This window comes from Tachypleus tridentatus, chromosome 12 (assembly GCF_004210375.1).
Source record: "Tachypleus tridentatus isolate NWPU-2018 chromosome 12, ASM421037v1, whole genome shotgun sequence".
Classification (NCBI taxonomy): domain Eukaryota; kingdom Metazoa; phylum Arthropoda; class Merostomata; order Xiphosura; family Limulidae; genus Tachypleus; species Tachypleus tridentatus.
This window is the reverse complement of record NC_134836.1, coordinates 14,208,621-14,235,329: the sequence shown is the minus strand read 5'-3', so window position 1 is coordinate 14,235,329 and position 26,709 is coordinate 14,208,621. Positions and strand designations below refer to the sequence as shown.

Below are 26,709 nucleotides of genomic sequence, written 5' to 3'. Positions count from 1 at the left end.
TTCAAATACAAGTAGCTGCCAAAAAAAAACACCATTTCTTTCAAATTTAGATTATTTGTTGCTAAACGTAAAATTACAAAATGAACTAACAATGTGGGTATTGAAATCCTACTTTGAACGTTATAAGAGTTCGTACCGAGGATATTAAATTTAGAAAAAAGAAAAAAAATTATATAGAAATTTTCTATTGATCATAAATGAGTGTGAAATATAAACTTAAATGGCATTTTTATACTTAGATAATGTTTTTGTTTTGATATTCATCATATAATGAAAGTAGTGTGCTAAAGTTCTGTTTACGTGAAGGAACACTATGTTTTGACAAATTTCTTTAAAATACGTCTATTTTTCTTCCAAAGAAAATGTTACGCAATCATCGTTGTTTTTTCAGTTTTTGAGTTTCCACTCTTGGGAGAGAAAAACATTTGAGCCAAAACGTGAACACGTGCAGAAGTTTCTAGCAAACGTTCATTAACATGACGTGCGATTTACAGTTAGCCGAATTCTCACAGTCACAGCTTATAACTAATAATTTCTCAAGAAGAAAATATATGGTACGTTTCATTCTGAGCTTGAACTAAAAGCAGTCGTTGATAATATCCTACTGGTCGTAAGTTAATGTGTGTTGGAAATATGATTATTGATATTAGTTGGAGAAAAAGCCGTGAATTTTCGTTCGTTTGTTCTCAACATCACAAAGGCACTTCAGGCTTCAAAACTAAAAAAAGATATTCACATGATTGAAAGTTTGAAGTCACTTTTAAACCGCTTGGATTTCTTTTGATTGATTGATCGCTGCGTATGTTGTCAGCACACCATGTAAGTTGATGTTACCTTCTTTTTAGTAAACCCGATACGGTTTAGTTTCTCTATGTTGGATCTTTAATAAAATGACTTAAAATTAGCAACGGGAGATCTTATATTATTTTAACTATAGAATATTTTTATTTTATTAAAGGATATACCTAATGCTCCTAGGATTTCACTTTCGAAAGGTTTTTGAAAAATAAGAAATTATTATCAGTGTTTGTATGTGTTTTTCTTATAATAAAGCCACATTGGGCTATCTGCTGAGTCTACCGAGGGAAATCAAACCTCCTGCTTTTATCGTTTTAAACCCGTAGAATTACCACTGTACCAGCCGGGGTACATTATTGTCACAGGGTAATTAAAATTTCATTTGTGATGAAATCAATCCAAAAATTTTAGATATTTAAAAACTTAATATGTATAAATAAATAAATAAAATATTTACTAAATACTGAGATAATCTGTTTCACACTTAGACTCTCGTTAACTATAACCTGGATATTGTTATAAAATACAGCAGAAATATTTTAAACTTACCTTATTTACATGCTCCTTATACTTGATTTTATTTCCGTCATTCATCCTTACATAAACAAATATTAGAGAAAAAAATTATCGCCAAATAAAAAAACTACTTAGTTCACGCTAATAAATTAAATAAAGAAATCAAACAAGATATGGATGGAAGTAGACATATTAATTGATCCGGCTAATGATCACATAGCAGATCATGTAAAGTCGAGAAGGCTTAGTCTGCTATGTGATCTTTAACCGGATCATGTGATTTGTCCACTTCTATCTCTATCTTGTTTGGTTTCCTTTTTCGGAAATTAGTAGCCAGCCCCACATAGCCTTTTATTATTTAACAATTATTTAGTATTAGTTATACAACAACTCAAGCCCAAAATAAACCAATACAAAGGAACAAATTTATACCTATATTAAAATTTTAAAATATATATATATATACTCAAACATCTATGCACGCTCTCTACATTTCTACACTCAGTTACACAATCCCCTTCAAACATGTGGTCAGCTTCCGGTCAGTTACCTCTTTCTTTCTTTGTGAACCTGACGATGACCGAAGAAGGTCGAAACGTTGTTAGCTCCTCTACATAAAAAAAAAAAAACATTCTCAACCCAAACGAGCCGTTTTTACATATATAGTTTTCATTATACTTACTTATTTAATTTTTTATAATATGGCGTGCGTGTATTCTAAAGCTTAATGAATTTTTCATAGTATAATTATAAAACAGTTAGTCAAAGATCGTGAAGATTGTTTTAATCTATGAAATGATGATAAAAATTATAGCTACTGCTAGAATTACATAGGCGCTAAGCTTGTTGAAGAAAGATGAAATAAAATAAAAAAATCATGGTTTGGCTATTCACCGGTTTTGGAAAACCATAGCTGAAAAGTAACAGAGTAACTATGCAAGGCAGTTCTTCCTATCTAGCTCTTGAGGGATTGTAGAGAATAAAAGCCATATAACTTTTGTATTGCTTTGATACGGACATGTGTGCCACCCTTACATAAAAAGTGCTAGCTCAGTTTTCGATATAATTCTCAAAAACAACTTTTTATTCACTACTTAACGTCATACGTTATTCAGAAGATGCATGCCAGATGTTAAACTAGCAATAACATTCTAAAGTATTATAATTACCGATTATCGATATTTTGACTCTCGTACTGTGATATTTTTAGTTCCAATATTTTCTTGCTTGATTTTTCTCTTGTGATAAACCTAGTGCAACAAGATGGTAAAATCCATATGTGCTCTACATTGCTTAAGTCTCTTGGTGTAAAGGTTAAAGCTGTCCCTTCGGAAACAGTACTAAAATAGATCGTAACAGTTATTTCGATTGTATGTGAAACACATTATCGTTTTGTTTGATTAATTTGCATAAAACAGAAAATGGGTTAAAGAAATCAATATACAATTCTTGTAAACGTGAAGAAGGTTAGTAAAAGGGTGGGTAAAGTGGGTGGATACATAGTGTGTATGTAAATTGTACCTGTGAATACTTCTCCTGCAACCTTTAATAGATTCATAGAATCTTCTCGAAATATGATTTTAACCAACATCTAATTACTTTTATGACTATCTAAGTCTGCGTATCGTAATAAATCTGAGGTTATTACACATAAAAAATATTTAAAGTTATTTAAAAAAGTTAATAATTAAAGGTAATTTAAAGTATGAAAACTGTGCTACCTCAATAAATTATGTAAAATAAAACCAGAAAATATCAATAGAATGAACGTGTTTTGAGCTCCATACAATATAGTGTTTTTATTACTATATATTTACAAGTTATTCAAATATAATTTTATTTTTTTAACTATCAAATACTTATTGAACCTAGTTCGGCGTTTATAGAAAAGAACGTCAAGCACTATAATACTATAGGTATCCAATTAATAGTATTTATTATTGTTTGTTTGTTTTGAATTTCGCACAAAGCTACTCGAGGGCTATCTGTGCTAGCCGTCCCTAATTTAGTAGTGTAAGACTAGAGGGAAGGCAGCTAGTCATCACCACCCACCGCCAACTCTTGGGCTACTCTTTTTACCAACGAATAGTGGGATTGATCGTCACATTATAACGCCCCCACGGCTGAAAGGGCGAGCATGTATGGTGCGACCGGGATTCGAACCTGCGACCCTCGGATTACGAGTCGAACGCCTTAACACACTTGGCCATGCCGGGCCAGTATTTATTATATTTATTTTAAATTTCTGAAATTTGTGGATGCTGAAAGACTGTTAAGAGAAAACAAAAATATCTAACAACTAAACAGTATTTTATTTTATTCACCAAGCCTATACGTATACAGTTGTTATCTTGTTCAAAATTCGACTTCCAATTGGAATCATAATATATGTTATACAAGACAAGAAGTAGTTAATAATGTATGACTTATTCCTCAGCGTCGGACTTTAACTTAAACACGTTTGTATGGAGTTATCAATAGCTGTTTTGTTTTATAAGTAAGAGATACACTGCAACCTTACACTTGTCACCTGGTACTGGTGTTATACGAAAAAAACCTCTATAGGATGAATTACTCCTTTAGAATCTTTCTTACAGACAACGCTGTAGTCTCTATTTGGATTGCAACATTTTAAACTATTCAATTTTCAAATAAAAGCAACTTTATTTAACCCTTGTGACTTTTCCTTGTGTTGTTAAGGGCGCTCTATCCAATACTGTGATTATGCACTATTACCTAATGTCGCAATTTCCATTTAATCAATGGTCTGCAAGAATGGCGAAATCATTCTTAGCTTTTAGACCCAGACATACTTTGTATAGACTCTCCTCTGCAAGTTAAAGACTGCTTCTAAAACCACTTTTATAGAAGTTTATTCGAAGCGCATTGAATTACTTGAAAGGTATCACATGACACCGCAACATTTATTCGAGCTAATTATGAACTTATGTTTGAATTCAGTAACATTTACATAGTTTATCGTTTTGAGGAAGTCACTATTTCTATATCTATCTTATGTCTGTATATACTTTCATAATATATTTTGTGATAATATACTGTTGTTAGTCCTTTTTTAACTAGCTTACAAATAGCAGAAACTGTGTTTATTCATGACTGGTGTAGTTTTCTATTGTCATCATCGCACAGTTCCACATTTATACAATATAAGAAACTCTATGACATTTCGTAGTGACATGTGTTCACAATAAGGTTGACAAAACTTAAATCACATCACTTTGTACAGGTTTAAACATACGTTTTTAGTAAGAATATTATATAATAGCAACAAGTGTACATTATTTGTAGAAGCCACTGTTGACTAAACATTTCGCTCAATACAAAATATCTCTCAATTAGTTATGAGACAATAAATCTCGGGATCTAGAACACCTTAGTTGAAAGAATACCCCATTAAGATGTTATTCATTGTTATACTATATGACATTTTTTCTCAAATCTACTATTTTCTACTAAAGTTAAAAAATTATTGCTAAATCCATGGTTCTACAACAAAGGTCAAAGGTTGTCTTGTCAAGTTTACTGTTTTCTAACATTGATCAAACGTTGTCAAGCCTATTATTTTTTATCAATTGACAAACCACTCATAATCACTGTCAAGTACTATAAACTATTAATGAAAAAATAAATTATCTTGTAAAACCAATTAAAATTCATCGCTACTGTTCATTCCATCGTTTTATTTTACAATAAAATAAAATACGTTCTTTGTTCAAGTGACACATACTTTAATTCTTTCGACACCGAATAAATTTTTTCTTCTGTTTTAAATTAAACTACACATTGTAATCATAACTCAGACATAAATTTCTGTTCCAGATATGTTTCTTTATCTAATATATATTACTGTTTTGCCTAAATTTTCTTCGTCCTAGGGTATAAAGTGACTACGATTATAAAAATATTATGAAAGTTGTTCGTGTTTACTTTCGGTTCTGAATGCATCATTTTGGCCCGGCATGGCCAAGCGCGTTCAGGTGTGCGACTCGTAATCTGAGGGTCGCGGGTTCGCATCCGCGTCGCGCCAAACATGCTCGCCCTCCCAGCCGTGGGGGCATTATAATGTGACGTTCAATCCCACTATTCGTTGGTAAAAGAGGAGCCCAAGAGTTGACGGTGGGTGGTGATGACTAGCTGCCTTCCCTCTAGTCTTACACTGCTAAATTAGGGACGGCTAGGACAGATAGCCCTCGAGTTGCTTTGTGCGAAATTCCAAAACAAACAAACAATGCATCATTTCAAATTATATCAGTTTTTAAATGCTCATGCATATTAAATCGGACATCTAAGTAATTATCAAATTCTGACTGAAAACCTGAAGAAACAAGCTTGAAAGTAGTTTTTATGTATACCTGTTAACAGCATGTGATATACAGGTTGAATTACAGCTTCAGAGTATATTTCTATCTTTACATGTTTCCAGAAATACACAAGTTAACTTACAGCTTCACAGTAAATATACAACATAACATTATAATTTGTCGGTTTTTATTCTGTAATAAATTAGATTTTGCATAACTAACTTAGTGTTTTTAAAAACGTTTTGTTCCTACATAATACACCTGGAAACCATCTTTCTAACACGTTTAAGAAAATTAACAGTTACTTTTGAACGAGATAAAGACACCTGGGAAAAACTTTATATTGTTTTGTTAAAAATTGCGTGTTTGATTTTGTTAAACAATTACTTATTTTTAGGAATTTAAGTGTAATTCAAGCAAATATTTTAGGTGAAATTTTCCAATGCAAAAATAATTTTTTAATTATTTTTGTTTATTTACAACCATATTAACACACAAAAAAACAACAACAAACAAAAACGTTTTTGTGGGGAGCAGATAGGATACTTTTACGTTTTATTATTAAATCACCGCATAAATATTATAGCCATAAACTGGAAATATTACAAATATTGATTTTTTTACTAAAATGTGGTTATTTTAAGAAAAATATGAAACTTTATAAGCGTAATTTTTAATTTTTTTTATAAACGGATTGCGTTATCAGATGTGTAACTGAGGTGATCCAGACGGAAGTATGTATCTAAAGCGATTTATTCAATACTATTGTTCTTCAGTTCATTATAGGAAAAAGACCATTTTTTCCTAACTCCACAGATCTTTTGTTGTTTACTTACTGACCACGTAAAATAATGGAAATTAGTTAAAACTACTATTATTCTAATGACTCTTCATTTCTAATAACTCTGCCGCCCCCTTCAGTGTCGGTGACTAGACGGTTTCCATATCTTTGATGCTTAATAACAAACAAAAAATCTAATAACCCTCACTGACGTAACTTAAAGAGTTGATAAATCTGCAGAGGTGCTACTTGGATCTGTTGTTTCGTTCTCAAATTCATTGTACACGAACTAGCCTCTAGTGATGGCTTTTATTTGCCGTTAACGAAATGTTACAATTGATATTAGAATATCTAGAGGGTGATACCCCAAATATGTTATTCTCTTATAACATTGAGTGAGTCATGGAAGTTTAAAATCACGAAATTTGTGTTGAATAACACTGAAGCTTTCTTATTTAGCTTATGTATGAAATATCTAAAAGATTTCATAGCTTGGAAACAGAACCGCTTAGAATGTTCACCAAAATATTCTCTTCCATAAACTTCCTCACAATACAACCATTAAAATCCGGGTTTGGATTCCTCATGGTGAACACAACCCAACGTAACTTTGTTCTGAAACAAACTTTTCTACAACATGAGAAAACAGTCAATAAAGATATTTTTTAAACTAAAAATCGTCTACTCGCAATAAACAATGTGTAATAGATCATTACATATTTCATAATCTTAATGAAATTCTTGTTTAATATACTTTATTTCACAGCCTTGTTTTACCATACGCAGTACTCGGTTTTGCCGTTATTATCACCGCGTCAATGTAATGAGATGTATAATGAGGTTTTACAGTATCTTTATCTTTGAGATTTGCATATTATAACAATATTTCACTAATTTGGTTCTAATTAGTTTTTTACATATTGCCACTACGCGTTTATTTAAAGTACTTTTCAAAACATATTTATGAAAATTATTATTATAATTTTAAAGTTAGAATTTGAACAATATTTTGAATTTTCAAGCAAAGAAAAGGATTTAACGGGGGTTAAGTAATTATATTTCAACGATTTTAAATATGAAAATAAGCAAGACATGTCACAACCATTTGGTGATACGAAGTCAAGGTGAAACAGCGGGAATTAAAACTTCATTTTACCAATGACTAGTATTCTCAAGGTAATAATACCACCAAAATTTAATCGTATCTGGAACGGACATACAGCAACAACTTCTGAAGCTTGTTTTTTGAATTTCGCACAAAGCTACTCGAGGGCTATCTGTGCTAGCCGTCCCTAATTTAGCAGTGTAAGACTAGAGGGAAGGCAGCTAGTCATCACCACCCACCGCCAACTCTTGGGCTACTCTTTTACCAACGAATAGTGGGATTGACCGTAACATTATAACGCCCCCACGGCTGAAAGGGCGAGCATGTTTGGCGCGACGGGGATGCGAACCCGCGACCCTCAGATTACGAGTCGCACGCCTTAACGCGCTTGGCCATGCCGGGCCTGCACTTCCAAAGCAAATTTTCATATACTAGTATCATAAAGATGTACCCAGATCGTTGGATATAGAATGTCGAAGATGAAGACACCTCTTGAAGTTAATCATATTGCAAAACGAAGGAATGTGTGTCAATTTTCTGTTTCAAGACCACTCACAAGGAGGCCTGAGACAATTCGTAACAAGCAGAGTGTAGTTTCTTTGGAATGGGTGAAATTCAACGAACACATAGTCAATGATAAAAAGTGTGCCACATAATTAAGAGAGATATCCAACTCTAAACGAGGCCAACAGGTAAGACTTACAGGATTACCTTTCATTCAAAGGTAGCATACCTTATGCAGTTGGAGAATGAAACAGGTATTCGTGTTGTTCCATATGGATACATTGGATTGTTATTAGCTACAGTACCTATGGGTTTCTGTGCAATGGAACTTTTGAAGTGGATGGTGGGAAACCATCGTATTCATAAACTAGAAGAATGATGGAAAGACCTTAGGAACTAATTTGCACCGAAATAAATAAATTTTATTACTGTTGATAGAAATGCAAATACTTACAACAAGTAATAGCTCTGTAACTCTAACTTGTACCTTATTGCTACATCATGATTCCTCATTGTTTTATCAATTGTTTATGTTGAATTTATTAGTCTTCACCTAAAAGTCAAGACTAATTTCAAGACATTTTGTAAGATTTGAAAAAACTGGCAGTCTGGGTAGTTTTATCGTGGAAGTGTTATGACACTTCTAGATCACTTTTCCAAATTTTTAGCACAGATAATTAAATTTCAGAATTCTAAAACAAAATGTTTGAAATGAAAATGATGATTAATAATTTGTTCTTCTTGTATAAATAATGTAAACTTGAATATATATTTCTTGATTACGCTATTTTCTAGGATATTTTAACATATAAGTACTGGTGTAGTTGGCAGGAAATACGTGGGTTGTGGATTCTTCTTAGATTACAAATGTTTCTGGATGATCTAAAATCTTACGTGCATTAAATGTTTATGTACTATGTAGGTTTTAATGTTTCTGGTAAGGCAGACGAATTATTCATATGAGATATTTCTCGCTAAGTTCACATTCTTGATATATGAATAACATAATAATGTAAAGACACCAGGAACTTCGTTGTAGAACTTTCTATTTATGATAGTTATGTGCTAGAGACATCTATTATTTCTACTAGTTGTGTAGTAGAGAGACCTGTTAGTTCTGATAATTGAGTGATAGAGTGACCTTCTGCTCGGCTCTAACAGATGGGTAGTAGACTGCCCTGTTAGTTTTAATTCTTGTGTGATAGAGTTACCTGTCAGTTTTTGTAGTTGGTTGGTTGGAGTGACCTGATGCTCGTTTCTATGAGATGGGTAGAAAAGTAACCATTCAGTTTTGTTAGATGGTGATAAAGTTATTTGCTGGTTCTAACAGCTGGGTAGTAGAGTGATCTGTTAGATCTGATAGTTATGTGGTGGAGTGAGTTGTTGGTTCTAACAGTTGGGTGGTAGAGTGACCCTATAGTTCTGATAGTTGTGTGGTGGAGTAAATTGATGGTTCTATCAGCTGAGTGGTAGAGTAACCTATTAGTTCTGAAAGGTGGGTGGTTGAGTTACCTTCTTACTGTTCTCTTTTGCATGAATAGCAAAATAATTGTAGTAGATTATAAACTGCGTATGGAGAAATTATATGGAAGTTTCAGTAAGCATGCCTAATGTGTGTTCTTAGTAGATACGCTTGATGTGTGGATTTGTTAGTTCTTTTCAGTACTTTATACCACAAAGTTATGATCTCAGCTCGAGAAATTTACCGAAACTGATGTTTGATAGTGTTTATTACATCTGAATAATATCGTTTGTTAGTACATTAAAGAAATAAATTTCTTCCTAAAAAGAAAAGTTACAGACCTTAAAGAAATTTTTGAGAGAAATTATTTTTATTTGTAATCCTTTAAATATTATTGTATCACGTTTTTCAGGAAAACAAAACTACTCAATTAGACTCTTTTTTTTCTGCCTTTTTATCTTCCTCCCCTTAAAGTGCTAATTTGTATTAGTTGGTTATTAAAACAGCTTCTTGCAAATATGTTTTGCTTAACTTATATTAAAAATGCGCAATCAAGAAGTATGCCCTCTTACGTAAAGGAAAATAAAAATGGCAAGAAACCCACTTGAAATAAAAATGTATTTCAGAACGGCTGGTATGGGTATTAACACTTTTACTGATAAGGAGAGAACAACGTTTCGATCTTCCGATGTCATCCTCAGGTTAAGAAACAGAGTGTGTTTGAATGTGACCGTTGACGGACACATGCCTTAGGGACGAGAGTATAAACGGGTATTGGATTGTAGGGGGCGTTGCAGTTGGACGTTAGGTATTAATTAGTATAGGTATAAAGATGTTCTTTTATATTAGTTTAATTTTGGTTTTAGTTGCTGTATAAGTAGGGCATATTTAATTTTGCGTTTGTTTATATTTGCTTCCCTACTTAATACCTGGGTGTTTTCTATGGTTATGTTGTGTTTATTTGATTCGCAGTGCTCAAAAACGTGTGAAGTTGTTTTTCGTGTTATTTGAATCTAGTTTCCATTTTTCTACTTGTCTCTCCAATATAGAAGTCGTGGCAGTTGTTGCATTGTATTTTATAAATTATTTTTGTGTTGTGTTTGAATGTATAATTGTTTTGAATGTATAATCCAGTATGAGTGATTTTCCTGTGGATTTTTGTTTTGAATTGTGTATCAGTTCTAGTGATTTTGAGGTTAAGAAATGCTATTTGTTAGTTTTTTTCCTGTTCACAGGTGAACTTAATGTTGGGGTGTATGGAGTTAACGTGACTGAAAAAAACTAAGTGTGTGTTTTGTAGATATGAATCTAGCAATTGTATCATCAACATACCTGTACTAGTATAGTGGTGGGTGTAAGGCTGAAGTAATCGCTTGAGATCCAATTTGTGGCATAAAAATGTTGGCTAGAACTGGTGACCCGGGATTCTCCATACTTTGGTCATTTATTTATAGGTGGTTTTAGTGGTTAAAGTTAGTTTTGGTAGTAGTGAATTCTATAAGAACTTCTAAATGGTTCCTGGGGATATATATCAATAAGATCGAGTCTTGGATATAGCGTTCTAAAGCTGTCTTGCAGGCTTCAGTTGTTGGGACTTCTGTGAAGAGGGAGATTACCTCAAAACTGACCGTTAAATCTTTATGGTATATTTGATTAAGAATAGATTAACATTTAAAAGTGTCTTTGAAAAAGAAGCCGACTGATGTTACATATCTAAAAAATGCCCACGCAATACATTTACCAAAGTTGTAGTTAAATGATTCATAAACCGACATTACAGGTCTTAGAGGACAATCAGGTTTGTGAGATTTGTAGGTGCCGTATAGTTGTAGCATGCGTGAGTCGGTCTTACGCAGGTAAGAATAAATGTTTCCTGAGATTTTATTGTCTTTTCATTTGAAGTAGTATTTGGTTTAATTGGTTATCATGTGATTTTGTTAGATTTGTGTTTATTAGTTGAAATTTGTTCGTTTCTGATTAGATGTGGTTCATTTTTTGAATGTATTCATTTGTGTTCATTATAATTATAGCATTGCCTTTATCTGCTTTTAGAATGTTGATGTTGTTTCTTGTTTTAAGTTGTTTATAGAATTAATATCTTCTCGTGTGAGGTTGTTTCTTAGTTTTCTTTCTGTTAAAATATGTTGATAGTTTTGTGTGAAAACTCTTTGAGAAGGTTGTTTTAGATACTGTTTTGAGATGTTTCGGGGAAATAAAGTTTTCAGTTCTACCTGGAAAGATAGGTTGTTGGTTATCGAAGTTGTCTTCTTTCTGGTCGTTGTTTTCCATTGTTTCGCAAAATGTGGGTACTTAAGCCCAGAATATTCTACATCAATATCACCCTTCACTGCCTGCAGACACTGGTGGAAAGATGAATTGCTCTCCAAAGCAAAGAAGAAGAAAATGAAAATAATAAGATATTACCACTTGAAAACAAGATAAACGTACTTCTTGAAGTAGGCATTATAGCTCTCTTATGGTGGTAACGCACTAATTAGTAGCCCAGTACATAAATTATGGCAGTATAAAAGGACCGAACCTCAACCAGTTATCTAAACTAACTAGTATAACTCCCAAGTACCACGCATTAAGTCCACTATAACTTCTAATTTCCAGCCGTTATATGAAACACGGAGGTAATTTGCATATTACTACGGCCTAGTTGTTAAAATTACTTTATTAATAACTAAAAGTACTTATCATACCCTTTCAGTAAAATATCCTCAATTTTTACTTATTCATATATTTTTAATACATTCTATTTAATATTATGTTTAATGAAGACTTGTTTTAGATCCTCAAACTTATTCGTCAGAAACTGTTATTCATGAAGTTTAACATATCTTAAAGCAGCAGGTTAGACGTATTATTATCTGACATTTGTATTATTGAAATTCAGTTTTGTACTTAATTACGTTTACTGAAAAATAATTTAGTGAAAATAAAGATAAAAATAAGGTGGAGTTGATCTTAAGAACAAAAATTTGTAACTGTGAAGTGTAAATTTATAGTAAATGTAGTGTCAGATTACTCAGCATTCGATTAACTTTTACGTTGCTACGAAATAGTATGATATAATTCTACAAACAAAATAAAATCATGACCTATATCTCCAAAATGTAACTTTATTAAGGCAATATTTCGCTATTATAAGAGCTTTGAATATCCCATCAGCTCATTAACTCAGTTAAATCTAAATTGGAACACTGTCATTCGTAAATCGAACATTAATAAACGTTTCTAAAAAGCTCATATTAAATTGAAATAATATCAAACTTTTCATCAATGAACTGTAACAAGAATATTACTGATTTTTGCATAGAATAAAATGAATTGTTAAAAAATTATTAAAAATAAGCGTGAATTTAGGCACTCTATTCACAAAATCTTGTATTGACAAAAATATGATATTGCATGTAACAAGCTTAGAGTATTAAACATTGTAATACAACATATTATAACATTTATACTTGGAACTGGAAAGTTCATAACTTCACAGTTCAAAATTTTCGTTTTAATGAAGTCTTTAAACTTCAATGTTAATATTTAAATCTACATATTGTTTGTTTCTTAAAAAAAAGAGCTTTTTCTACAGCGAACTCTCGTAGATAAACTGGTACAGCTGTATCTAAAAAGTTCTTGATAATTTGGTACAAGAATATCATTTATATATCTGCAAGTTTAATTAACGTTCAAAGCTTTAAAACAGTCTTTCTTACTAAAGTTTGTTATATATGGAAACTCTTGTCCACATATATAAAAATCTGAAACATGTGGGATAAAGCCACCTCCCATTGGAATTATTGCTGTTTTGCATTAAGCACAAAGATACATAATGGGCTATTTGTTCTCTGCCCACCACAGGTATGGAAATCCAAATTTTAGCGTTGTAATTCCACAGACATACCGTTGGGCCACTGGGGATTACCCGTTGGAATTACTTGTATCTATTGGAAGACATGACGGTCAAAATGCACAGATGTATTATTAAGTAAAAAGGAAAAAAGGATACCTAAAAAAATCATATGTTAAATGTTAAATTATGGCAATTTGTTTTTCAAGTCATCACAAAAAGTTATGTGTTTGCCAATGCAGACTAGTAATTTACCCAGATTATTAATTTTCAAATAGCTGATGAAAGACTCCATATTAAAAAAAGAATACCCTAGAGAGTACTGAAAGCAAATATGTTTGCTCTACTAAAACGAAGCGTTAATCGGTAAAAACATATCGAAATTTAGTCATTTGTGTTCAAGCATTAGCTTTTGTTTTGGAATTTCGCACAAAGCTACTCGAGGGCTATCTGCGCTAGCCGTCCCTATTTTAGCAGTGTAAGACTAGAGGGAAGGCAGCTATTCATCACCACCCACCGCCAACTCTTGGGCTACTCTTTTACCAACGAATAGTGGGATTGACCGTAACATTATACACCACCACGGCTGGGAGGGCGAGCATGTTTAGCGCGACGCGGGCGCGAACCCGCGACCCTCGGATTACGAGTCGCACGCCTTACGCGCTTGGCCATGCCAGGCCTCAAGCATTAGCGTCATCAACATCTCTCACTGACATCTCCTGTGTTACATTGGGTAAAAACATGGAAAAGGTCAAAAAGTTGACAGAGGTTGAACGTGGCAGTATTGTCGAGCTGCAAAGGCAAGGTCTCTCTCAACGTGCCATTGCTGGCGAGATTTGGCGGAGTAAAACTGCTGTAGCAAATTTCTTAAAAAACCCTGAGGGATACGGAAAGAGAATTTAAAGTGGTCGGTCCAAGAAAATTTCGCCGGCGTTGAGCAGGAGGATTCAATGGGTTGTCCGGCAAGACAGCAGCCGATTGTCGAACCAGATTAAGGCCCTTACGGACGCAGAATGCAGCTCAAGAACAATAAGACGGCATCTACGAAAAAAGGCTTTAAAAACCTTAAAGGTCTTTAAAGGTCACGCCTCCTTCTACACCACGAAACAGCTCGGTTAAACTTTGCCGAGAAGCACCAAACATGGGACATAGAAAAGTGGACGAAGGCTTTGTTCTCTTATGAGAAAAATTTAACCTGGATGGTCCAGATGACTTCCAGCGTTAGTGGCACGATAAAGATATCCCACCAGAGACATTTTCTACACGACACAGTGGAGGAGGTTCCACCATGATCTGGGGTGCTTTCTCCTTCCATGGAACAATGAAGCTTCAGATTATACAGGGGCGTGAAACAGCAGCTTGCTACATTGGCACATTGCAAAGATTTAAAAAGTGCAGCGAAAGGTCAAGATATTTTCGAGTTGGTGAATGAAAACATTTTGCTCTTCAAATTACCTTGGAATAACTGTGTCAGAGTTTGCACCGATGGCTGTCTTTCAATGCAAGGAAAAAAGAATGGATTCGTTCCTCTGGTGCGCCAACAAAATCCAAACATTAGGATTGTTCACTGCATGATTCACAGAGAGACGTTTGCCTCTAAATCTTTGCCGAAAGATTTGCAGTCTCAAGTTATTCAAGTGGTGAATTTCATCAAGTCTCGGCCACTTCAATCTCGACTTTTCTCTTTTCTCTGTGAGGCGATGGATTCAGACTACAAAAAGCTACTGTATCACACTGAAGTTCGATGGCTTTCCAATTAAAATCTGAAGTAATTTCTTTCTTGGAGGTTGAGAAAGCAGGTTTTGGATTTTTTTCATGGTGAGATCTGGTGGCTGAAGGTTCAATTTCTCTCCAACTTGTTTGACAAATTAAATTCTCTAAACTTAAGTCTCTAAGTACCATCTGAAAACATTATTACTGCAACGTCCAAACTGGAGGTCTTCGATGAAAAGGTGACGCTGTGGAAGAATAAGATCTCGAAAGGAGTCCTTGACTGTTTTCCTTCTGTTAAAGAAGAAATTTGTACCTCAAATTTTAAACACATTAAGCACTAAAACATTACTTCCCGTCACTTGCTGTCGACGAATATAACTGGGTGATCTATCCATTCGGAATCAACAAGATAACAAATCTTACAACAGAGGAGGAAGATCAGCTCATTGATTTACGAAACGACAAATTTTATCAGTCATTGTTTCCCGAAAAGACCTTGGTTGAGTTTTGGATCGCCATTAAAAATTCATATCCTGCAATCAGTTCAAAAGCAGTTGAAGTTCTGCTTTCATTTGCATCTTCGTGGTTTTGCGAAATTGAATTTTCAACATTGACTGACATTAAAGCCAGAAAGAGAGAGAGGCTTCTTACAGTCGATGATGAAATGCAAGCTTGTTTGTCTACGTTAGAACGCTTGTTTTCTGAATTTTGCGCAAAGATATGCAAAGAGCATGTTTGGTGTGACAGGTATTCGAACACGCGACCCTCGGATTAGGAGTCGAACGCCTTAACACACTTGGCCATGCCAACGATGCGCTACTTTTAATTGAAAATGGTTGAGAGGAGACATATTTCTGTTAAATGGCATAAAGAAAGATTCCTTTATGACTAATAATAAAAACCGAATAAGATTAAATCTCTCTTTTTATAGACTTTTTAAGAGCTTTATAAGTTATTATCTTATTTTGAAGATTTGAAAAATATCATGGTTTTAAGCTGCTTTATTAGTAGGCACAGAATTTGTGAATAATATTATTATTACCGGACTTGGTCATTAGAACTTATCGGTTTAAGTACGAAATAACGTGGAGATAAACCATTAATAATCTGCATTAGCTTTTTTGTATACCGTGTCTATACACAGATACATCACAATTAATTAACAATTTTACTCTGTATGCTGTTAATACTCAAATGAGCACAAATCAAACAGCTAATGCTAAAAGCAGATGGACAATATCTTGTGTTTTATTTTGTTCTTACATTTAAATCATATTACCCAAAAAACCTTCAGAAAAATAAGATATATAAGGTTTAATGTGTTGTTTTTATGAATATAATTTCTTACGAAGTTCATTGATGTGGCGGCGCAGTATCTACTGATTGAAAACTATATCTTAATTTTGATATATTTTAGCATTTGAATGTTCATCTTTTATTTGTAAAACATTATTACATGTTTAAGTAACAATTTTTGATATTGTCGTGTCCCACACATAGAAATGTTTCCTCCGTTTTAACTTTTGTGTATTTAGTTTCTTTTGGTATGAATGTGTTTAAGTAATAAGGTTTTGTGTATTTCATAACTTTCAGACAACATCTCGGAAAAAAAACATGTCATAATTATTAGGTTTTAAAATACACAAAGACAAGCCACATTATAGCTATATATTTATCTTAGCAGAAGGCGTTCCCTTATAATAAATCTTGAAGAGCTTTTAATGCTTGTTAGCTTCTGGATTATGAATGCAATATCATTTTTAGTTATTACATTGAAATCAATACGTTACACATTTGAAAAGTGATTTGCAAAACTCTTATACGTAATAAACGGTATGTAGTCATACGTAACAATAAATGAGAAATGTCGAAATTTATACCAGTTGATCAGATTAATAATGGAACTAATGTTTTTATGTAAATACAAACTATGTTAATAATAATTGTTGAAATGATGAAAGACAAGCGTCTTCTAAAACATATATGAGAACAGTTTGTTAAAATAGTTTAATATTTATAGTTTTATTCTTTTGTCTTTTAAACATGTATTCAGGACACATTACCACAAAATGTTGTTGAGTCGATTTCGTCTTGGCCTGCTATTTCTTCTTGTCACCACGGCACTCGTAGAAGCCCTTGATTGCAGGTATGTAGTTTCAGTTATATATTAATCTTTTTGAAAGTATGTAGTTTTTACCATAATTTACAATTGTTGAAGGTATGTAGTCTCAGAAATATCTTAAGCTATTTGTAGTTATTTACTTTGAACAACAGCTTAAGGTTGTTGTAGGCGTGTAGACTCAACGATATCTCAAGACTGTTGTAGTTACTAAGTCTTAGTACTATTATTGTACGTGTGTAGTCTCAGCGACAACTTAAAATTGTTAGTAACTTAGGTCTGAACAACTTGCATCTCAGCTTGATTTTTACCTCACCAAATGATTTTATAAAATCAATACTTTGATCGGCCGTTTAATTAACATTTAACTGGCGTGGTAATGACTCCTTGTACCCTATTTTGTAAACAATCAGTAAGAGTGAAATGTAGAAAAACTATGAGAATGGTACACGGTCAACTGTTAAGTTCAACTTCTGTGGAGCTCTATCTTGGGGGGGGGGGCGTTGTTGTGAATTCAGGATTCCCCTTTATCGCAAGTTATAGTAGTAATGGTAATAGCTTGTGTAGCTCTTTTAGTTATTTTACCTATACGAGCCGAGATATATTTATTCCACAAAAAGATATATTGAGTGTAGTATAATATTTTGGTTATATTTAGAAGATATTTTACTGCTACTATGGTTTTCGAAAATATTATAGTTAATTATATTGAGTTGAGAAAACGAAATAAAACTTTAGACTTGTTGTGTGTAATAAAGAAACACGTCTAAAGAGTTAGATTCGCGTATGCTCTGTTCATCTGACCCTGAGTAATACTTCACTTTTATATTAAGTTAACACTTGCAGCTTCAACATTAACTTGTTTAGCTTTAAGAACCAACTTACTAGCTTTAATCTTCATAAGAAATATAGACGTTTAACTCTCTCTGAGTTAACAGGTATCCTACAGCATAAAGCTAATTTCATACATTACATTTAAAGCTCTTAACTCGCTTTCTTTTTTTTCTTTTTTGTGTTAAACGTTTAGTCTGAAAATGCGTTTCTTCACACAGCACAAAAACTTTGTAATTTAAACTTGTGGTTTAAATTTTCTGTAATGGATTTTGATTTTGAGATTAGAGTAAAATTCATAGGGAATCCATTTTGAGAAACTGAATTCGGAAATAAACTTCGATTTTCATCTTTTGCGAAATAAAATTTTCCACATATCAATATATCTCTGAATAGATTTGAGTTATTTGGATAATGTAAACGCCATCATTTGTTTATTTCGCAGGAAATTCGTATTTGCGCCGATGTGTCGTGGTATCAGTGCAAAGCGCTCTGGGATCCAACGTCAATCAAAGTAGGTCCTTTAAACTTTTACGCTAAATAAAATTATAGTTTATTCGGAAATTTATGTCACTTTTGTGACTTTTGTTTTCTGGAAACCACTACCATGTGTCGAAAAATAAGATAATAAATAATACAAACTAGCATATCTATTTTAATTACTTATAAAAATTGCTCCTACAAAAGTCACCCACTAGAACAGTGGTAGGTATGTGGATTTACAACGCTAAAATAAGGTGTTCGATTCCACTTGGTGAGGTCAGCAGATAGCCCGTTGTGGCTTTGCTATAAGAAAACATACACAAATACATACGCTTCTACAAAACAACAAGTGAATTATTTTGCACTTATAAGCTCTAAGGATTTTAACTGCGTTTGTTTTGAAGGTCGATGTAAATATGATCAATTGGAGTTGAGATGTAAGAAAGCAATCAACTTCTGGTCAGCCTTTAGGAATGGATTAGGGAGTTACGTTCTAAATACTCAGAAAATTATCGAGGGAACATTCACCATTTTTTGTAGGAGTTGTTGAGTTTACCGAACTGCGGTGATTATAGTTTCCCAGTGGCATAGCGATATGTCTGCGGTCTCCCACCGTTAAAACCGGGTTTTGATACCAGTGGTGAGCAGAGCACATATAGCTCATTGTGTAGCTTTGTGCTTATTCCAAAACAAACCTATGGTTATAAAATGTTATGATTTGGTGTGATTTTTGAGATAATGATATAAACGTTTAACACAAGAGAAAAAAAAAAAAGACCGGGATGTGTGAGCGAATGAATAAACTGAAAGAGGCAAAAGAATAAAAATAAAATACTGCCAGTAAAAAAAAAATCTAGTCCTAAATTCATGTTCCTTTATTATAATAATGAAGGAAAAATTATGTTTACATTATTATAAGTAGAGTTTGAATAATATTGACGCACTTAACCAAAGAAAGCGAAGTGCGAGTATAGTATGATCGCAACAAAGTTGTGTTAATAGAATAATAGCAAACTGGTTTCTAGGTGATTTACAACATTTTGTTTAGTTAGTGTCATCGAACTTAAGGGTCACACATACATACACAAATTTGTGAGAATGCGCGTGTAAACGTAGTTACTATTTTGTAATTTTGTTTTAAATTTAAAGTATAAATCTTGCCGAGATCATAGTGTGTATGCATGCGTACACTGGTCGTAGCCAGTACTGCAGAGTTTGGGTGGGGGTCAATAGTTTCTTTGAGCTGAGAACATAACTCACTGGTTTCATTGTTCTGAAAATCCTCCATCTGATAACTGGCGGTTTGCTTGGGCAAGGTTGAACCCCCCGCTAGTACAGCGGTATGTCTCCGGATTTACAACGCTAAAATCAGAGGATCGATTCCCCTCGGTGAGCTGAGCTGATAGCCCTATGTGGCTTTGCTATAAGAAACGCAAACGCAATTTGTCAAAGTTGAAATCTAAGTTCTGATTATCCTTCAAATGTTTTAACCACCGACTGAGAACTATATAAAATTGACAGAGGTTTTATAATATACCTATTTCTCATTGCGTAACTTATTTAAATTTAATTTCAAATTCTAATTTACAAACTCTTTTGTTGTTTCAGATGGTTAATACTTCCCATAAGTAAACACTTGAAGTAATCCTCTGACCTCAAAGTAACCAAAATATTTAAATCCAAATTAAAACCATAGTTTTATCCTACTTTTACAAACTTTTAGTTTTTTTGAACACTAACACAGAGAATTCATTTTTAAATATAGAATACCTTCGAATAATGTGTATATACTTCATAAATTACGGCTGTCCGGTAGTTGAGCGATAAATCTTAATGCGTATAACGTTAAAAACTGGATTTCAATACCCTTGATGAGCAAAGTATAGGTAGCCAACATGTAATTTTGCGCTTAACTACAACAGAAAAATATGAATTTGATAATTAAGCTATCCTAAACTTGCTACATTAATCCAATAATTCAATTATTTAGTTTGAAAAGATTTTTGTTTCTAAACATTATGTATTTAGCATTATTCCAGTTTTCTTTACGCTAGTTATATATATAGATACTACATTATTTTTACACTAGCTACATTTATAGTTTCTACAATTATATTTAACGTGCTCCTTTTTAAACATCTATGATTGAACTCTAGCCCTCAATGTTTCCGAATAACTTAAAAGTAATTACAGCTAGTAAACAAACGATAAATACCTATTAGTCTAAAGGATCAAGTTTTCTACATGGTTGAGCTCTGGGTAAAATGTCAAGCCAGTATTGAGACAGTTAGTTTCGATGGTAGATGGTAGGATGCTGCTGACTGGCTGTATGTTTACTGAGGTACTGTGGTCAATGCTCCAAAATTACTGACATTATCTTATTAGCTTTGACACTAACACAAGCTCCAGATTCCTCCAGAGTAATTCGACAAAAAAAACAAACAATCACGTCATTATCTCTGATTTTCATATTTTCCTTATTTCAGCAATATTGTTTTTATTGTTTTTTGTAGCTCAGCTGCTGCATATCGAGACCCATTATTGGGCTTAACAAGTTCATAACTCATAACTATCCTAACAGTGTACAAATTCAGCACTAAGCTTGAGAGCTTATGACGCTAAAATGATAGGTTCCGTCCTATTTTGTGCTTTGCACTTAAACAAAACAAGTTATTTTACTTTTACTATCATAAAGTACCAGCGCTCCGCTGTGAGATTCAAAGCCCCCTCATAATTTAGAGAATCGTCGTTGTAACCTTAGGACACCCGCTTGAAAGTGGAGGTATGAAGAGTTTCAACCATGGTGTCCTATCAATCTGAACTGGAGTCAGAACCATAAACTCTGATGCCAGATTCGGGCTTAGCTCATTCACAATATTCGTGTTGTTCACAGTGGAAGAAAATCTTCCATTCCACTTCAGTTACAGTTAAGAAGCTTATACAAAAGCCTTGTTAATTTTGACAAGACAATTTCAGTTATAAATTCTGAGAGCAAACCTTTTCTCTCTGAACAACAGAAACTTGATATATTTAATAACAAAACAAAAATATCTTTCGAAAACCAACAATTAACAAACACATTATGATATTTCCGTTCGTCATAAAGATAAAGAATTATTCAACCAAAATTTTAATATCTGCTTACAACAAAATAATAATTTTAATAAAACTCATTTTGGTACTATCTGTGATCTGTTGATTAATAATTCTAACCATAAAAATAAGTACATTGATCTCTCTTCTAAAATAAACACTACTCTAGGATAATCTAATTCAGACACTTCCTGGTCTGAGTGATCCAAGAACACTTGAAGTGAAGCTCGACACAAACCTCTTAGTAAAGGTCTCAATTTTTATTTTACCCCTAAATACGTAAATAATTTCGAAGTTATTATTTCAAACCTACAATAAAACTACTAAAGCCAATAATCTCGATTCACAGATTATCAATCAATAGAGAAACATACTTAGAAAGCTGGCAACCTCCAGTCAACAGAGAACAACACTTAGAGAGCTGGTCATCTCCAAACAATAGAGCATCACAATTAGAAAGCTGGTTCTTCCTATTCAACAGTGAGCTTTATTGTTGCATCAACTGCAGTAATGGAGTATTTCAAACTATTAACTGTGACTTAAAAGTAAAAAGTAATCTGTCCTGTAGTGAACATACCGCTCTGATTTCACTGAAAGTTGACAATAACGTTATTATTAAACCAGATATGGTCAGCCATTAAAAACAAGTCCCACTACACCCACGAAGCTTATCAACAACTTTAAAAGTATACCACAATAATAAAGCAGATTTATATTCCACACTTCTTAATATTATTGAATAAAATATTAGAATATTTAGCTTACTATTAATCAAGTGTAGTTATAAATACCATTAGAAGATAATAACAGCCAAGACAACTGATTGCTTATTGTTTCTTTTTATATTTGAAATAGTAACGATTTCGAGGACTTGGATCTTGCCGATCTAAGTAGAACACGGGAGTCTACATTGGATTGGGATGACTCTGATGTTGACATTACTGAAATATACAGCCTAATTGTAAGTGTTAAACGATTTAAAATAGTATCGCCGTTAACTCTAACATTGAATTATTGGTAACAAAACCTATATATCTCAATCTCCAGCTATTCCAGAGATCAACAGATAAGCTGATAAGATATGCTCAGTCGGTAACCAATAACAGTATTTACGATATTGTTGGTGGTAGAAACTTTGGCGAATCCTTATACTAACATTGGTGAGATCGCCAGCTTGATGATGAATGCTGAATAAATAATGAACACTTTGATCTTGTAATGGATAACACTCATAAAAGATACTATCAGGAAATGAAGTCAGGTTTTCTAGTGCATTCAGAGGTCTAACTATGAATGTTGAGTAGATAGTGCACCTTCTTCAAATAAATGTCGTAAATGAAGTCTAACTGGTCAAGTACTAAGTTCAATAAATGTTACCCAGATCAGAAGAGAACATCTATAAAATATTGGCCACTTTGAAGTATTGAATTCAATAAATAATACCTAGATGAAAACAGAACAACATTAAAGTATTGGCCTTGGTGAAGTATTGAGTTCACTAAAAACTGCTTAGATTAGAACAAAAAAGTATTGAGGTTTTGATCTTTGTGGAGTTGAGCTGTAAAAGGCTATGGAACTAAAAACAGAAAAAGTGTAAGTCAGTAGTTTAAAACTACACAGAGAAAAATGAAAGAATGTAAGTATTGATACGTTAGCGAACTCCCAAGTATAATAAGTCCCAAGACTTATTGAGTGATAACAGTATAAAATTACTTAAAGAGAAATATGACAGCATTAGATTTTTATTTTATTGTAGTCTTGATTTCAGTAATAATTGTCAAACTGACTGAGAATATTACATCGATATAAAGTTAGAAGTATAGAGGTGAGTGGCAGATGTTTGATAGAGACATTCGGTGTTCAGTGTGAAGTCTATACAGTTTCATTAGAAATATTTATAAAAATATACGAACTTATTTGTGCCTTTATTTCGACATGGTTAGCGGAATTTTCTGTTTAATGTTTGTTAGATGATTAGCTTTTTTTTAGTGCAAAAATACACCTTTGACCATCACGGAGAATTAAATCATCGATTTTAGCACTATAAATTCGTAAATTTACCACTGACCCACCAAGGAACACCAACAAGAAAATTATTAGTATTTCATATAAAATACAGATAAGTTATATGTTCAAACTATTAAAAATTACAATTCAAATTTTCTAGTTTATGAGGACTGGAAGAGTAATAAAATTTTATTCTACATATTATTTTAAAATTAAATATATTTATCTGATAATAATTTCATGAATTAAGTTAATCGACTTGATTTACGTAGTATCATTTTGATACCATGAAATTTTAATTTTTAAACAACCTAACTTTAAGAGTTATTACTTTCTTGTGCTCGTAGACAATTCCATCCAATAAATTTTCTTTTTCTACGTTCAACTCAGTTATCCAGATATTTTTGTTTAATAAGCCGAAAAGTTATACGTTTACCGATACTGTCCGAGTCCCCGTCACACCAAACATGCTCGCACTTTCAGCCGTGGGGTCATTATAATGTTACGATCAATCGCACTATTCGTTGGTAAAAGAGTAGTCCAAGAGTTGGCGGTGGATGGTGTTGAGTAGTTGCCATCCTTCTAGTCTTACACTGCTAAATTAGGCACAGATAGCGCAGATAGTCCTCTTGTAGCTTACCGCAAAATTCAAAACATACCAAAAAAAAAAAATCCGATATTGCCATTTCGTGTATTTTTAGTTTCAAGGAAACCTTCAGGGAATATATTTTTTCATTAATCCTCTACACATCAAAAACTGCACCTCACACTATAAAGCTATAGTAAAATTACAAAAAACAAACAAACAAAAACTGCTGTACTTTTGATATTTGTTTATGTGTCATGTTTAACAATTTCACAATGGCCCGGCATGGCCAAGCGTGTTAAGGCGTGCGACTCGTAATCTCAGGGTCGCGGGTTCGCATCCCCGTCGCGCCAAACATGCTCGCCCTCCCAGCCGTGGGGGCATTATAATGCGACGGTCAATCCCATTATTCGTTGGTAAAAGAGCAGCCCAAGAGTTGGCGGTGGGTGGTGATGACTAGCTGCCTTCCCTCTAGTCTTACACTGCTAAATTAGGGACGGCTAGCACAGATAGCCCTCGAGTAGCTTTGTGCGAAATTCAAAAACAAACAAACAAACAAACTATTTCACAAACTTAGTGTGGTGCATGGGTTATTCCTGCTGTTTTTATCGCCACGACTTACGGCATTTCACGAAAAACTCAGGTAATTGTTGAATGTGAATCAGTTATTATTTGAATGCTTGTTTATTTTTAGGAACGAGCCTCAAGAACATTAGAAATGCAATTCCCAGAGCCAGGATAACATAGTGGTCTTTACTGTTTTAAAAAAACATCTTTGAACATGACTTCTTTAAAATATTATTTCAGTATAACGTTTGTACGGAGCACACATTAATGTAGTGAATCCATGTTGATAAAAGTTTGTTTATATATTTTTGCTTAGTGACTACACTAGCATATGATGTATTTGATGTTAAAGGCACTAGTCGTATAACGCGTTTGGATTTCTAAGTTTGCTTCTTCTTTCGATCTAAAACGTTATGCTTTGTAACCTTACTTTCATCTTTAACATAACTGAGATACAAACAACGCTAGAAGGTTCAGTTAAGTTCGATCTTAAACTTGAGTATTGATTCTCAGAAGCTTGTTTTCCACCATTCCGGGAAAGAGTTAAAAGGCCTGGTGTCACATCAGTGCTTTTATTAAGTTAATATGTTCTTTTGTAGCGTCGAAGTAATAATTCGGGGAAATATGTTGAGCTTTATAATATATCTTTGAAACGAATAATGAGTCTTACTGTACCTTATATCTGAAAGTGCACAGTTCGAACCCTGGGCTTTAATAAATCCCAGTCTGTGACAATGAAACAAAAAGTTATGTTTTGTTGCAGTTCCTTGTTAATTTCATTGTTTATGTTAAAAACATTATCTACTTTTGAAAAATTCTGAATGAAGAGGATTTTCCTTTCAGACTTTTGGAAGAACTGTCAAAGATTTCTTAGCCATATGTAAATAAGTACGTTGATAAATATATTATACGACGTATTGACTTAGTAAAATAATATATATATATTCAAAAATTATCCAACCTATAATTTAAATAACACGTCAACTATGACCTTCCAGTTACGTTATTAACTGTAACATTCCAAATCAACTGTAAAGTATTTACTTTTTACACAGATTATGTTTCTGAACATTAGCTCAAAGTGTTTTACATTATTTTCAGAGATATTCCTCATTTTCTTTTTTAAAAGTAATAATATATAAAGCAGGTTGTTGTCTATTATATGTGATATAGTTTTAAGCTAAGGATAGAACTTCATGATGTCTGAAAAATACACAAAAGATCAGAACAATGATAAAAAATGCTTTACTATCTTATTTCTTTTCATTGATCAGAATGAACTTGCAGAAAAAATAAAGAAACACATCCAACTCAGACAATCCAATAATGATGAGAGAAGTCCTCTACCAAATGGTAAACCTTTTCCATTAACACCAAAGGACAACGTCAATTGGTTTTTGAAGTTTCAGTAACCCATGGTAAAGATGCACGAACTGTTTGCTCCGTACGAATCAAACAGGGCTTTAGTTTTTAGGCTTCTTCAGATGTGTTGCACTAAATATTTGTCATTAAAATAAATAATATTGTTTATCCAAAGAACATGATTATGTTATTTACTTCAGTTGACGTAATTTTAGCACCTTTAATGAAAATGTAAATTACTTTTACTTATTAACGACGAGATTAAACATTCCGTGTTGTTTGTAAAAAATTTATATTCGAGAATAAAGTAGACATTTTCCGTGTATGAAACATTGAGAGTGTAACAGAGCACAAGTCACTTAATTAAACTTTGTGTTGGATAGAAAGTTAAAAAACGCAAACCAGTCAAGTAAACATTGTGGCACCAAATGATTCCCTACAATTTGTTATGTCCGAGTTGTAATTTGATAAAAAAAACAACATTAACTCAAAAGTGGTATGAGAACTGTTTTAAAGTTTCAAAAGGAACGTAACAAACTTCGAGATAAATTTGAGTCCATTTGGTTATTTCTTTATCCAGTCTTAATAAAGTAACTAAGATTTTATTTAG

The 26,709-nt window shown here is 33.1% G+C and overlaps 1 protein-coding gene across 1 annotated transcript in view; it reads left to right on the top strand.

The window, feature by feature from the left end:
* LOC143233842 (uncharacterized) overlaps positions 1 to 26,414 on the top strand; it is a 39,858-nt gene extending 13,444 nt beyond the window's left edge. The window contains exons 2-5 of the mRNA XM_076470607.1: positions 17,105 to 17,197; positions 18,447 to 18,515; positions 22,433 to 22,538; positions 26,012 to 26,414. Coding sequence (XP_076326722.1) covers positions 17,121 to 17,197; positions 18,447 to 18,515; positions 22,433 to 22,538; positions 26,012 to 26,149 — 390 coding nt within the window. The 5' untranslated portion in view covers positions 17,105 to 17,120 and the 3' untranslated portion in view covers positions 26,150 to 26,414. The remainder of the gene's footprint in view (positions 1 to 17,104; positions 17,198 to 18,446; positions 18,516 to 22,432; positions 22,539 to 26,011) is intronic.
* The last annotated feature ends 295 nt before the right edge of the window (positions 26,415 to 26,709 follow it).